Source organism: Myotis davidii, unplaced genomic scaffold (genome assembly GCF_000327345.1).
Source record: "Myotis davidii unplaced genomic scaffold, ASM32734v1 scaffold371, whole genome shotgun sequence".
NCBI classification, from domain to species: Eukaryota; Metazoa; Chordata; class Mammalia; order Chiroptera; family Vespertilionidae; genus Myotis; species Myotis davidii.
In genome coordinates, this window is record NW_006283135.1 from 336,062 (window position 1) to 351,708 (window position 15,647).

The window sequence follows — 15,647 nt, forward strand, 5'->3', positions numbered from 1 at the left end:
ATACATCCCCAAGGCCCCAGGCCCAGGAGGGTCTCCCCACCTCTCCTGGCCTGGAGAGGGCTAACCCTGTCTCCTGCCTGCGGTCTCTGCTCCCCTCCTCCTTTCTGCACTGCACACAGCAGCCAGGGGGCAGCTTCTGAACCAAAAGCCTGGCTGGTCAGTCCCTGCTTCATAACTTCAGTGGCTCCCATGGTCTCTCCGATAAGTCTGAGCTCTGGATCCCACCTCTGCTCCCTGCTCCAGTCCCATCTTGTGCCCTCCACCAGCCACACACTGCCCTCCAGCCCACGGGAGTCATTGCATTTTCCAGAACTTGCCAGCTTCTCCCAGGCTTTGCACAGGCGCCGACACTCCCTGGAATTCCTTTTCTTGCTCTTCAGCATGGTCCTACCAGGCATCCCTGTACAATCACCTCCTCCAGGAATCCTATGTGTGGTCCTCCCCGGCAGCATGGGTCTGTCCTTCCTCTGTGTCCATCCCTGAGCCCAGCTCTCATGAGTGATAAGTGACATGAGTGATGTTAGCATCTTGTTGCAAGTCTTCCTTGGTACCTCCTCCCTTGCTGCACTCCACCCCTGACCTTGAACTCCTTGAGAATAGAAATGGTGCGGATTTGGTTCCGTGGCCCCAGCACCCAACACAGGGCCTGGAACTGATTCATATTGAACACTGAGGAGTGAATGAGAATCCAATCCACACACACTGGCTCCTCAGAGCCACCCCTCCGCTGCTTAGGGAACAGATATTTTTTTAACTACCCTGAGGAAGGAGAGTACAAAGTTTTTAGAATGCCAGCTCACTAGACAGGGAAGAGAAATATTGTTCTCCCCGCTTTGCAGATGGGTGAACTGAGGCCCAGAGAGCAGAAGGGCCAGACCCGTGTTCTCATAGCATCAGATCACCAAAAGGTCTAGACCAGGAACTTCACGCCGCCTGCATGTAGCAGGGCCTGGATTTGAACCGGGGTCAGAGCCCTGCCCTTTCTGTTGCTATGCACCGCTCATCTCTGAAGCATTGCTAGCCTGTGGTTCGGCAGACAAACGATGTCTCTCCCCAGCATGGAGTGCTCATGCTCACGGAGCCAGCCCCTCGCTTCCCACCCGGGCCACCTGGAGGTGCACGCTCCAATCCCGTCCTCCTGGCTGCCGCCCAGGACCCAGGCAGAGCCGAGGTCCCCACACTGCTGCGGGGCCTGAGACTCCCCCCGCCACCCTGCAAATTGGTAATTGCTGTGTGGTCAGACCAGAAGGAATTAGACAAGCCCTCTAGGAATTTCATACTGATTTTGCAAATGAAAATGGAGACTTGCCTTTTGAAGTCTAGGCAGCTGTGTCAGCAGGCAGGTCTGAGACAGCAGAAAAAATAAAACTACACTCCTTCAACCAATGGGTGCAGCCACTTCATATAATAACGATGATGATGGTAACCAGGGCCACAGCCCACCAATCGCCTACCATGTAGACACCCCTCCATAGGTCTCTCAGTCTGCTCATCCGTGGGTCCCCATCTACTTCAGTCTCCACTGGGGATTAGCCTGCTGTCCGGATTAGAGAAGGGCCAAGTCCACCTTCTGGATCCAGTCCCGGCCTGACTCTTGACACCTCTTGAAACATGCCACCTACTTCCGTGTCCCTCTACCTATATGCATCTCTCTCAACCCCACTCATCCTGCACAGCCCAGATTAAAGCCTGATTTCATCACTGATTCCCAGGCTGCACTAGAACTGCCCCCCAAAGTCCCCAACACCTCTGTGTTTTTTTCCTTTTATCAGTAACGTATTACTTGGTTTTATACTCACCTGTTTCTCTATCCATCTCCTCTACCACCTTGAAGTTCCTCAAAGCTTTATAACTGAGAAGAGGTCAGTCTACATGATTCTCTGGGACGTTCTGATATGATTATATGATTTGTCCTTTTTTTTCTCCTGCCCAACGTGTAATCAATTTAGAAGATCAGAGGTGGTTCCTGGGAAGCAAAAACAATTCATGTAGATAGCAAATAGTTGACACCAGGGGCCAGGAGGGCTCAGGGCACTACGCCTGGGCAGAGCGAACACTAGACCACAGAGCCCCAACAATGGGAAAGCGTGGGATGTCACTTCCTTCTCTGAGCCTTAGTTTCCCTGTCTGCAAAATGGGGTCAGGAATGTTTGGCCTCACATGGCTGCTATAAAGAATAAATGAGCTTCCATGTGCAAAGTGCCTGGAACCATAGACTATTTAAATCATGAGATGATGGGAGGTCACTGCTAAATGTTGGGTTCAAAGCATGACTTCCGGAGCTGAGGGGTCTCACATCCTCGAGTTTCAGGGGCATCCTGGACCTGCAGAGTGGATCTCATACCTGGATTGGGTCAGAGCCTGCGGCACCAGAATCTGGGGCTGCAGCCTCCCTCAGGCTTACCTGTACCTCGAACAGAAAACCAAGGGGCTCCTCCAACAGGGCAGACTCCATGTAAACCTCTTTCCTGGAGACCCAGCTTCTGGGCCTGCCCCTCCCGCCCAGCCCCAACCCAGCTATCAGCCTCCTCTCCAGCAGAATGCTAATCTCCTCATGTGGGTGGCTCTGGATTTATGAGCATTTCCTGGCATGACTTGAAGGACAGAAGAGGAAAGCTGGGATCTTTAAGGGTGGTCTTTGGGTGGAGAAATGAGGCATTCAGGGAAAAGAAGCAAAGAAAGCTAGTGAGTCAGCCTCCACTGCCCGCCCAGGAAAGCACAGAGCCCAGCCAGCCCACACTGCAGGGCAGATGGAGGATGTGGCCAGCACCACCGGCTCCAACGGGTGGGCGTCCACGGAGCAGGGAACGTCTGTGCTAGAGGCCAAGTCAATGGTTCTTCGGGTTGTGGCTGAAGGTTGGGGATAGGCTGTGGAGGGGTAGGGAGGAGCATGCTCGGTTCTTCCTCCTTAAGAGGAAGACAGAGCTGCCTTCATCTTCAGGCTGATCTCCTTGCTTCACTCTTGCCTCCCTGTTCCACATCAACACAGGCACCGGGGCAGGCCTCTGCTCACACTCTCCCAGGCTTCCCGCTCACTCGGGGTGCAGGCAAAGGCCTTCAAGCCCACTGGTCCCGCAGGATGTGCCCCCACTGCCCACCCCACCACGCTCTCTGACCGTGCCCTGGAAATCCCCCGCTGCCTCTCCAGATAGACCCTCTGCTGTCCCTGCTCTGAGCCCTGAACTGATGTGACATCACCTGGGCTCCCTTATCCCAAGTCCAATGGGAAGCACTGGCAGGAGAGGAAGGCAATTAGGACATATCATGCCCCCACCAGCCCCCTCCTACCTGCAGGCCGCTGTGGTCCAGGCCAGGGAGCGGTAGCGATGCTGCCTTCTGAGGGCGATGACTTTGGTCAGGTTCAGGTCCCTGACCACCCACCCCTTTCCCTTCAAGGCTTACAGGCAGGAAAGCTTCCTGCTGCTGCTCCTCCTCATGCTCCCCCATCCCCTGTCCACAACTTTTGTGAATATTCCCATCATTCAACACGCTTCAATTACCCTTTCAGCTGAAGCTCCCTCGCTGGAACTCACGTCACTGGCAGTGCACCATCTGTTTTCTGTTGGGTTCCTGCCTGAGACAGACCTCATCTACTAGATCCCCTTCCCCCACTTCTCTCCAGCCACACTGCCTCCTTTCTGCTCCTCACACCCATCAGGCCCGCTCTGCCTCAGTGCCTTTGCACGTGCTGTTTCCTCTTCCCAGAATACTCTTCTCTCGGATACGCATATGACCACTTCTTTCATCTTCATCAGATCTCTTCTCAAATGTCACTTCTCATTGTGCCTTTCCTGGACATCGTATCTAAAATGTCAACCCCCCAACACACACACACACACACACACACACACACACACACTTTCTATACTCCTTGCCTTAGCAATGGTCATTCTTTAACATAGATGTCTTACTAGTTGTTTATGTTTATTGCCAGCTTCCTCCAACAAATAAAAGTTCCTTTCTGGCAGGGAACTTTATTTGTTGTGTTTACTGCTATACCTCCAGGGCCTGGAACAATATCTAAGTGCTCAATGAACATTTGTTCAGTGACATGTGAATTGATCCTTTTCGTGGGTGGGTAAAACAAGGCCCAGGGAAGAAGAGTGACTTGCCCAGGGAGAGATTCTGAATCTTCCTGGTGGAGATTCAGATGGTGACTAGACCCTCACTCTGCCTCCCAGTCCAGAGCCAGTCCAAGCTCCAGGAAACCTGTGTTTACTTGGATGCCCGCTGCTTAGTAGCGCAGTATCCGGAGACAGGATTCTGTGCTGTGGGCCCGGGGGACTCGGGACACTGAGCAGGAAGCAGGGAAGTTGTCAGCACTGCTTTGCCGCTGCCGATGGGGCAAGGAGAATAAATAAATAAAGTCCAGCCAGAGCCTGGTGGGCTCTGACCTTTGAGAAAATGTCCCCCCAGCTCGGGAAGGCTTCCTGCCAGGTAGACTGCCCTCCTCTCCGACCCAGGGCGCTGACAGACTGAGTGGCCCAGGATCCAGGGGGCTCAGCTCTCCCGCTCTGTACCCTAGAGGCACTGGGTCCCCACAGGGAGCTGCTTGGGATGGGATTTGGAAAGGGTGGTTCATTCAGCTTTCATTCATTCATTTATTCAAATTCATTCTAAAACATTTGTTAAGCCTTTGCTGTATAGGTCAGGCACTGTGCTCTTCGCTGGAGAAACAGCACAAGGAAAAATGATGTGCCTGCCCTTCAAGTCCCCTTCGAGCAGGAAGGATGAGCATTGAGAGCAGTGAAGTGGGGGGAATGCCTGTCCAGGGAGTGTCAGGTGCTTTGGGGGCATTAGGCAGGAGCTGCCCCATGCATGGCCCTGGGAAGTGCTCTGAGGAAGGAGCCTCTGCAGCAGGTGAAATGGGGGTGTGAACCAGGGGGTGGAAAGAGGGTCCCAGGCAGAGGCAGAGCATGGAAGAAAAGCTCGGCACAAATGGGGGTCTGAATGAGATTCTGTGGGCGGGGGGGGGCGGGGAGGGGAGGGTGACAAAGAGTGAGAACAGATGCGGGGGGAGGCGCATGTGCCAGGCAGGGTTACCTTGGCAAGAAAGAGGGTCCCAGGCAGAGGCAGAGCATGGAAGAAAAGCTCGGCACAAATGGGGGTCTGAATGAGATTCTGTGGGCGGGGGGGCGGGGAGGGGAGGGTGACAAAGAGTGAGAACAGATGCGGGGGGAGGCGCATGTGCCAGGCAGGGTTACCTTGGCAAAGATTATCTCTTTCCTCTCCTCCTATGTCAGCTCCGACCAGGCCCCAGGGCTAAGGTTCTAGCACCCCTTCTCCTTCCCAGCTCACCGTTCAGAATTGGGGCCTCCCACACTGGCCTCCACTTTCTGTTTATGTCTGTCCTTCCTACCAATGGTGGGGTGAAGGTGGCTCGGTGGGTAGCGCCTAGGGGGATCAGAAAGAACCCGTGGGCTGTCAGCTGGGCCTGTGTTTGAATCCCTGCTCCAGTTCTCCAATGTGAGACCTTATGCAAGCGACTTTACCATCTCAAGGCCTCAGTTTCCGCATCTGTCACATGGGAATAATCATCCCTTTTCCAGAAGGACTATGGGGTGGATGTTTTCTCAATATCCTTATAATGGCTCATGGAACCTGGCGTGCTAATCAACTGACCTCCTCACCCATTGTTCACCCCCTTATTTACTGAGCCCCAGCCACCCTGGCCTCTGCTCCTCCTCACATATGCATGGGTCCTTTGTACCTGCTGTTTCCCCTTCCCTCGTAACTCCCCACCCCTTTCCTGCCTCATTTTCTCTATGTAATACCAACACTCTATTTGTCAGGATTCCCGGAGAAACAGAACTAATAGGATGGATACATAGATACATAGATACTTAAATACATATTTATTTTAAGGAATTGGCTCACATTGTGGAAGCTGGTAAGTCTAAAATCTGCAGGGCAGGTTGGAAACTCAGGGAAAAGGAAATCAAGTCCAAAGGCAGTCTGTAGGCAGAATTCCCTCCCTTGAAGGAAGTTGGCCTCTTTCTATTAAGACCTTCAATTTATTCGATAAAGCCCTCCCTTATTCAATTGTTATGGAGCATACTCTGCTTTACTCAAAGTCTACTGGTTTAAATGTTAATCTCACCTAAAAAAGTATCTTCACAGAAACATCTAGAACAATGTTTGACCAAATATCTGAGTACCATGACCTAGCCAAGTTGACAAAGTTGGCATCACAAGTCCACCTTTGTCAATGTGGCAACCATATCCTTAAACCATATGTAATCTCCAAAAAAAAAAAAAAAAGACAATAGGAAGGTCATAATTCCACCTACCCTGATGCCATGATCCTGTGTATAACCGAAAGGCACTCATGCCTTCCCTGAATGCTGTTTACTCTTCTGATGTCCCATAACTTACATATATATGATGTAGAGTTAACAGTACTTAAATACTATAATATACAGTCAGTATATCTGACATTACATGATGAAGGAGAAGAACAGAAAAAGAAGAGAAAGAAGAAAACAAAAAAAATGTTACATACACACACAGACACATTCTTAACAAAATAAGGGAGAAATAGTCCTGACAACAAGGTCCTTGTTTCTGTAACCAGACACATGGTCGGAGCTGTTGTTTAAAACCCCATTCTTCCCTTACCACATCCATATTCCCTCTGCCTTCTGAAAGCACCTCAGCTGGTTGTGGTTCTGTACCCAGCAAGCTAACCCAAGCCTGAGGGTCCTGGGCCATCCACAGTCCTGCCTGGATTGTGTTGTCGTTTTCACTGTTGTTCGTTAGGGCAGGGGGTGGTGATACTGAGATGTCCTCAGAGACCTGCTGTGCTCACACACCCTTCCTTACCACCATTGAGGGTAGCAGTCCAGCTCCCTCGGTAGTCAGGACCAGTCACCAGCCAGCACAGTGACTCGCTTCCCTGCCTGTTGATCCAGAGTCATGAGGAGCCCAGTGGCCAGGGGGCAGACTTAACTTCCAGTTCAGTGGAATCATTGCTATGTCTCTAACATTCAAAATATCAATATTTTGCTAATTCTCTTATTTATTCTCCATGTCCACCCAGCAGGTAAGCTCGATGAGGCAGGCTTTGGGTCTGTTTGTCCCTAGGTCCCCAGCATCTAGAGCAGGGCCTGGTACATGGCAGGTGCTCAGTGAGTATCGCTGAGGGGGTGGGGCCTTTGCTGTGACTTCCCTGTGAGAAGTGCTCATTGCCCACTTCGCACCCCAGCCTGAGAGCCCAGCCTGTCCACAGGAGCCCCAGGTCCCAACGTATTCCTGACAAAGGGCCCTGCTGCCTTCCTCTCTAAAGGACGTTGCTGAGCCGTCAAGTGAACACAAGGCCTTAGTGTTCACCATCTCAGCCCTTTCAGGACTGTTTACTAGACTAATCTGGAACAATAAACCCGTCCGCACCCTCCTGGCGCCTGCCTCACTCCATCCTAGGCCCGTGTTTGAAGATGTGTTTAAATTCCGGGCTACATTCAGCAGACGCCGCAGGCCAGCTCCCGGCCGCAAGCACTGGTGAGGGGGGCCAGCGGGATGCTCAGGGGCTCTTGGTGGCAGGGCCTTTGCACACAGACGTCCAGGGGGAGCGAGGCGGCTCTAGCCTTCACCTGGTGTTTGTTATTCCATGTCAAAGCCTTATCATAAACATTATCCTAGAGTGGGCCACCGAGGCTCCGGGCAAGGAGGGTATGTTAGGCTAAAGTGGCCGGGAGCAGAAGGCACCAAGGCCCGGGAGCCTGTGAGCAGGGCCGGCTTGGGAATTCGGGGTGAATGGGAGAGAAGCAAGGTGGTGCTTCTACACAGGGCCTCGAGCCCCACTTAACCACCCTCTACTGGCATGGCCAGTTGGCAAATCGGTCTCTAAAATGAGATCCATGTGGGTGAAAACCACGCCCAATTAATCCATCAATCCCAGATCCCTGCAGAGAATCGGCAGAAGGTAAATGTTCAGTGAATGAATGAGCGTAGCTTCCCAGTGTCTATTGGAAGCACCAAGAATGCTCAGGATGGAGCACATTTTATTTTGAAGTCCTGGTCGGGAGGACCTCTTCTGGAGCCAGACAGACATGACCTCAAATCCAGCTCTTCCTTTACAAGCTATGTGGCCTTGGACCTGTCCTTCCCCTCTGCTTCTCGGTGTCCTGTTTGTAATGGGGACACTACCGCTGCTGGCGGTCTCCCACAGCGAGCAGAGGGTAGCAGAGGGTGAGCATTGGTAAACCAAGAGGATGGTCCTCGGTAGACTGCCAACGTGCAAATACACATCCCCCCCAGTTTTGTCACCTTTAATGAGTTAATGTCTCTTTGTTATTTGTTTGGATTTTTAAAAATCTATAGGACTAGTACTAGACCTGCCTCAGAATTATGATAAAGATTAACTAAATTAATATGAGTTTAAAGGGTTCCTGACACATAGTAAGTGCTCAGTAAACATAGTGATCCTAATAATGGCTTGGTGAGGACTGCTTCCTAAGTGGCAAAGGATGGATCCGAGGTGGGAGGTTTGGCGGAAAGGGCCCAGGATTCAGGGTCAGCCTCCTTCTACCTGAAGCAGTTCCTGAAAGTCTGCAGTTCAACAGTGAACAGAGGGGCAGGCTTCCTGCCCTTGCAGAGCTCTCGGTCTAGACAAGCAGAGCGAAGGGGATGATCTGAAGAGGACACTTCAGTGGGATAAGTGCCAAGACCAAGGGAAGCACCAAACCCCACCCAGAGGTAGGGGGAGTCTCTAGATGACAGGCTCAGGTTTCAGTCCCAGCCCACCCCACTCCGCTGGATGCCTCTCAGTGATCTGGCCTCCGTTTTCTATCTGTCACAAGCTAATAATAAATACTTCCTGGCCATTTCTGGCTATTCCACAAGGCTCCAGAAGGAACATGGGTGTGGCCATGTGTGCAGGATGAACATGGACTCTGCCAATGGACAGCTGGAAATCCTGCCCCAGGGACTGCATAGTTCCCCGGCTGGGTGTCAGGAGAGTGGGGTGTGAGCCCACTCCACCCCAGCTCACAGTGCGGCCTTGGGTGAGCCCCATCCTGCCCACTTTGGGCTCCTATCTCCTCTTCTATGTGTTGAGGGCATGGGATGATCAGTGGTTCTCAAACTGAGCTGCAGGGCACCCATGAGCTCCATGGAGAAGCTTTGGTAATCCGTGCTGCAGGGGACATTGAAATAGCAGGACTTTAGGCTCCAGCCTGCCTCCCTTATGTCAATCAGGGAAGTTTCTATTTTTATCTGCTCCACATTTTGAATTCCAAGTAAGATTCCTCTGGAAAACAATAACAACAAAGAAGGGATCCCATGGCTAAAAAAGGTTTGGAAAACCACTGGACCTGATGACATCCAGGGTCCCATCCAGCTCCAATCAAGAAAAGTTAAGGTCTAACTCTGTTCTTCCAAGTGTCATTTAGCCAGCACTTTCTACTGCCAGAATTGTTGTTCGCCCCCTGCAGATTGTAAGTGCTTAACTCACCAAAGTACCTCCAGGCTCTGTGAGGGCCGTGTGACTGAGGAAATGACTTCGTGTGGCTGAGAAGGTGCAAGGGAGCCATTTCTCCTCCAGGCGTGTCTTGTGGGTGCCTGGACAGATGACCTCATCATAGGCCAAGTGGTGCTCGGCCAGGCCTATGCTGAGAAGCACCAGGCAGGTGTGTGCAGCAACAGGGTGTGGTCACAGGAGGTCTGTCTGTCTCAGCCCCCAGAGGAGGAAAGCAGAGCGTTCCAGCTTGACACGGATGCTTTCATCCAAGGCATGTGCCATGTGGGAGGAAGTGCCTGTTGCCTTAGCAATGTCCTCAGCAACAGGTCCACTGCCTCCTGCGATCCATCCCCAGCCACCATGCTGCCATCAACACCCTGCACCAGGTGGCCGCAGATCGGATTGCAGGGGTAGTGGCCAGAGCCTGGAGAAGGCCCAGAGGTGGGGTGGTGGGGTCTGACCTCATCTCCAGCCAGCTCATTAGGGGGAGCAGCCTGGGCTGCTGCATCCAAGCTCAATCCAGCTCTCCTCACCGCCAGAAACAACTGTGGGAGGGGATGGGTGGAGCTAATCTAACAAGCACAGCTTGGCCCCATTGCCCATGACAGTATTTTGGGCAGATTCTGGGTACCTATTCAATGAGCTTTTCTGTCTGGAGCCATGTAGTGACACCACTTGGTGGGAACTTCTGCCAGGTGGTCATGGTGTGCCCCAAATGCAGACAGGGTGCCAACATTCTAGGGGCTAGTCTGAGGGATTACCAAGCAGCCTTGAACTATGAAGTGACCACAGCAGCTATCAAAGTGCTAAGGAAAGGGTAGGGTAGCATGCTGTCTTTCCCAGGTCCTATGCTGAGTATTACAAACACAAAATACGTAAGGGGCACTTCCTGTCTTCAAGAAGCTCATAGCCTATTGGGAGAGACAGCATTACAGTCTCATGTTCACGCTGTAGTGGAGGGAAGCATGGAGGAACATGTCGTCACAACTGTGCTGTGTAGTGACGGCGGTGAGTGTTTGCTCAGCTATCTGGGCCCAGTTGCAAGTGGGCTCTGCTGGGCTTGCTTGCATGTCTGGAAGCTGCCTGGCTGTTGGCTGGGTGAGGATGATCTTGGTGGGACAACTGAAGCAATGTGTCTCTTCCGTCCATGTCTCACCCCCCGCAGATTAGCCTGGGCTGCCTTCCAGGCAGTAGTGGAGGAGTAAGAGGCAGCAGAAGCACATAGAGCTTTTCAGGCCGCTACTTGAACTAGTTACTAACATACCATTGGCTATAGGGCAAGTCCAGAATCAGAATGGGAGGGAGTTACTGAGTTCCGGGGATAAGGGCATGGATTCAAGGAGACCTTGAGAGTCCCATGGGGGGTGGAAGGGCTCAGAGAAGTTTAGTGGAGGAAATATCTGAGCTGAGCCTATACAGCCAAGTCTGAATTTGCAAGTGGAGAATGGAGGAGGAATGCACAGGAAATAGCATGTACAGGGCACAGAGATGGCTGCATAGTTGAGCACTTGAGGACACAAGAGCTGGGTAGAAAACATAGTCATTGACCACAGCAGGGTCCAGGTCACTGCCTTGCAGACTCTCTTGAAGAGCTAGGCCTTTATGCGAGGGCAGGAGACACCCAGGAAAGTTTTGAGCAAGAAAGAGGAGACCATCAGATTTGTGCTTTTAAAAGATGAGGGTGGCAGAAGAAAATGGGCTAGATGGGAGGGGAGGGGAGGGGAGGGGAGGGGTCTGTATGGACAGCATGGGAGTGGCTAATGCAGTGGTCCCGGTAAGAGATGCCTGGGCCTGAATTGGTGTGGATCAAGAGGCTGAGGGACTGTCATCCCACACATTGCAAACAGAATAAGCAGGCCTGAGGGCTCATGGGCCAGGTAGCCCATGATCACCTCCTGATGTTTTGCACAAGACATGCAACAAGTTTTTCCCTATATCTGTGCTAAATAACTTAAATAATGTCTGACTCCTCCTATTTGTTGGCCAAGGGAGTTGGGGATACAGTCACTGTGTGAAACTGAGCAAGTCCCTTCCCCTCATGGGCCTCCATTTCCCATTTAAAAGACCTTTTAGATCATGTCTCAGGGCTCTCAGACCTCAGGTGGGCCAAGTTCCATTAGACCTCTGGTCCTCAAACACCAGGAGCCATCGGGCTGTGGAGAAGTTCCAGGGAGCCTGTTAAAACCCACATTTTGGCTCCACCTTAGATTCCAATTCCAGGGGTGGGAGCTGGGCATCTGATATTCGGTAGCACTCCAAGTGGTCCTGGTGCCTGGCAGGTCTGCCTGGGTTACAGCGGTGTCCCCAGGGCCCAGCATAGAGGCCCTTGAGGAAACATGTGTGAATGTGTCTGACCTGGGAGGCATGGGTCAGCCCTGGGGGCCCAGCTCCTAGGCCTTTGCCTGGTATGAGGATGGCTTCTGGATCAGGTGGCATTTGGGTTAGGCCTTGACATCTAAGCTTGTTTTGGTCATTTGTTTGCTTTGTTTGGGGGGTGCTCCCTATTACAAGGTGAGTCTGTGCTCATTCTAGAACTTTCCTAAACACAGGAAAAGAAGAGCCCAAAGGAAAACTTACCTATCATTCCAAAACCCAGACACAATTAGAGTTCTCATTTTGTCACATCATTAGATAAGATGTTAATACTCAACCCTGGTCATTGTGGTGCAGTTGGTTGAGCATCGTCCCATGCATCGAGAGGTCGCCAGTTTGATTCCTGGTCAGGGCACATGCCTGGGTTGCTGACTGCTCGATCTTGGTGGGGGGCATGCAGGAGGCCGCAGATTGATGTTTCTCCCCCCCCCCACCCCCACTTTCTCTTTTCCTCTCTCTAGAATCAATTTTTAAAAAACATTTAAAAAAATGTTAGTATTTTTCGCAGGAGTGGGGACGGTGTGGGCAGAGGGCTGGGGACGGGAACAGGCTGCACGTGTTCAGAGGCCGGTGAGTAAGGAGTGGGAAATGTGGAAACGCTCAGACTGCGCCAGCTGGTGCCGGCCCCACACACCTTCTCTGTTTCAGGGCCTGTTGCCCCAAAGTCCAGAGAGAGGACTGCCAGTCCTGGAGGTGTCGGGGACCTCAGCCAGGTCCTTGAGCACAGCGCTTATTTCTCTTTCTTCGCTCTACCCAGGTGCTGTTTGCCCTGAACCAGACCCTGCTGCAGCACGAGAGCGTGCGGGCTGGGAGCCTGCAGGCGCCCTACACCACGGAGGACCTCATCAAGCACTACAACTGCGGGGACCTCAATGCCGTCATCTTCAACCACGACACATCACAGGTGAGGCTCCCCTCCTCCAGCCCGGACAGCCTCTGCATCACTAGTTCCCACGGCCAAGCCCATGTGAACCCGCCTGGCATTTATTAGACACCTACTGTGTGCCAAGCACAATCTTTTCTCCAACCATGGTAAGCAGGAGCTATTGGGATCCCCATTCTATGGGGAAACTGAGGCTCAGAGAGGGGCGGAGACTTGCCCAAGGCCACACCACTCATTGTCTGTTGGGTTATCGGGTTATGAAGAGCAGTATTTGAGCCTGATGTGTATAGATCCTGGAAGCTTAGCCTGGAAGAACAGGGCGTCCAGTTCAGCATGTAGTGAAATTAAGGTCCAGGGAGAGAAAGCCCACAGTTACTCAGACTCAGAGCGTGGGCTGGAGTCTAGCCCAGAGCATTCTGCCTTGTTTTAAAGCCTAAAGGAAAAACCACCCATAGGCTGGGCAGACAGTGGGTGGGACCTTGAGAGGCTGAGCATGGCTCTACCAGGAGGAGGGTGAGAGTTTGCATTGGAGGCACAGCTAGGGCCTAGGCTGTGTCATTCTGCTGGTGCACCACCCCACTGGAGCCAGAGCTCCTGAGAGCAAGGGTGTGGTGCTCATCTCTCAGTCCCAGTGCCAGCACAGGGCCTGGCACAAGCGTGCATCGATAAGCAACTGGTGCATGAACGAATGTAGTAAGACACACATTGTGCATGGTTTGGTATAGAGAAGGAGGGAGAAAGGATCCAGAGACCTGGCCACAGGAGGCTCAGATTCTGAGAGCTCTGACTATCATGGTGAAGAAGAAAGGAGGAGAGAACTTCGATACCACTAGGCTCATAGGCATCCCGCCAGCCATTCCCTTTGTGACAGAGCCCTGCCCTGCGTCCTCCATTAGGGAGAGGCTGGCGAGCCCTGAGCAGACAGAGCTGTGTTGCAGAGGGGACCTGGTCACCACCTGAGATGTCCAGGCCATGGTGTGGCCGGGCTGGGGGGAGGGGCTTTCAGGACAGAGCCTCGCCAGGCTGTGGCTGACACTAAGCTGAGGGAGGGGGATGGGGTGGCCTCAGGAGATGGCAAGCTCAGATTTTCTGTGATCTGTCTCTGGCAGGTGGGCTGCCTATGTCATTGTAGGGATTAAGTAAGATCAGTTTGGGAAAATGCATAGCACAGTGCATGGCACAAAAGAAGTCACAACTAAATGTCAGCTTCGTACGACTAGCCTGGGGCATGGAGCTGTGATGGCAGAGGCCACAGTAAGCGTAGCTTAGGCAGGGGCAGAGATGGAGCTGATGAAGAGATGGCCTTCAGAGCCTTCAGAGAGCCAGGAAGGCCTCCTCTGCCTGCTGACCAAGAGTGTGCATATGCGGAAAAGAGAATCTCCATTCATTCCTTAGGAAGCTAAAGAACATTTAACAAGGACAACAGTCAGAAAGTTGAACGTCAAAGCTGCAAAGGAGTTGGGTGAGGCACCCAAGTTCCCTGGGCTGCCCAGTGGCTGCCAACAGTCTCTGCCTGTTTCATGCTGATGAGCCTTTGCTCAATGCCAAGGGTGGTTCCTGTGGGTCCTGGGTTTGAGCCTGGGTGTGGATGGGAGCAAATTAATGATGTCATTAGACTTTTTGGCAGATCCTAAATCTTCTGTGACAAATTTAAGTGCAGGACACAGGATAAGATTTTAAAGAGGATACGTCAGGCCCCCAGGGCCCTAGAGCAATGAGTCTGAGATGCGGGGGCGAGAGGGAGAGGGGGGGGAGACCGTGAGTGTGACCTCAGTGTGGGCTCCCCTGACCCATGACCAGGATGGGGTCAGGTCTGACAGTTGAGTGCTGTCTTCATGCACCAGAGGCCCCAATGGCCTCATCGTTTTTCTTCACCCCATTTATCCAACAGACACCTTCTGAGAACTCCCACTGGTCCAACCCTATATCGAACTAGGGGGCCATAGAGCATCCTCAGACTGTGTCTGCTGCCATGGGTGGAGCTTGCAGCCCAGTGGGGAGTCAGACTTGCCCATGAGAACACTGTGGGATCTGTGTCTGAGAGGATGCCGAGGGGTTGGGGACCCACAGGAGGCACCTCACAGAGTGAACATGTCTTGGTTTTTTCCAGGATATTCCAGGTTCATGGTTAGAGCAGACTGCCCCACACCTGGTAGTTATTTTGGCTCTTAATTATATATGAGCTTTCACTCTCAAAAGTGTCTGTGTATGGACAATAAAAATATTACCCTCATGTTACCAATTTCGAAACTGAGTCTCAGAGAGGCCAGTCACTTGCTAGTTATAGAGCCGCCCAGCGGGAGGGTGGCAGACGAGGGATCCAGCCCAGGTTGTCCTGGCTGTCTGACTTCTGGACCCATATTCATATCACCATAACTCTACTGCCCCTCAGCTCATTCAACCATCCACTCATTCACTGTATGAACAAATATGTGTGTGTTGGTACAACAGTGTCTTACATTCTTTCCTATGTTCAAGGAATGAAGAGAAGCCTGAGAGGGCCATGCTTCTAGAAATAACCCCTCTGGGTCCCAGCTCTCTGTATTCCCCTCCACTTGGAAGCCTGCAGGGTTGCCTTTCTTGTGGTTGCAGCAAATCTAAGTGCTGTCAGGGCTGCCAGTCATCCCTTCCATAGTAGGGGATGTAGTAAGAACTCCATTTCTTTATTTACCCATTCACCTAAAAGCCTGTGGGCACCAGCCTATGTGACACTGGCATGGCTGCTACCTACAATTCTATAGGAGACACCAGCCATAGCATTGTCCTGCTCAGCCTAGAACAACAAGCCAGGCCTTTCTGGCAAAGCAGCCCCTCCCCTCTCGCCCTGGGGAGCACACTGGTCCTTGGCCAGCAGATATCAGAGACAGATGTTCGGCCTTCTCCAAGTCCCTCAGGGTTCAGCCTCTCTTGATGCCTTCATTTTCCTCAGAAAGA

The 15,647-nt window shown here is 52.3% G+C and overlaps 1 protein-coding gene across 1 annotated transcript in view; it reads left to right on the forward strand.

Annotated features, from left to right (window-relative positions):
• Positions 1 to 15,647, forward strand: part of TRABD2B (TraB domain containing 2B) — a 195,378-nt gene that overhangs the window by 148,315 nt on the left and 31,416 nt on the right. The window contains exon 3 of the mRNA XM_015562219.1: positions 12,588 to 12,734. Within this exon, the coding sequence (XP_015417705.1) occupies positions 12,588 to 12,734 (147 nt within the window). The remainder of the gene's footprint in view (positions 1 to 12,587; positions 12,735 to 15,647) is intronic.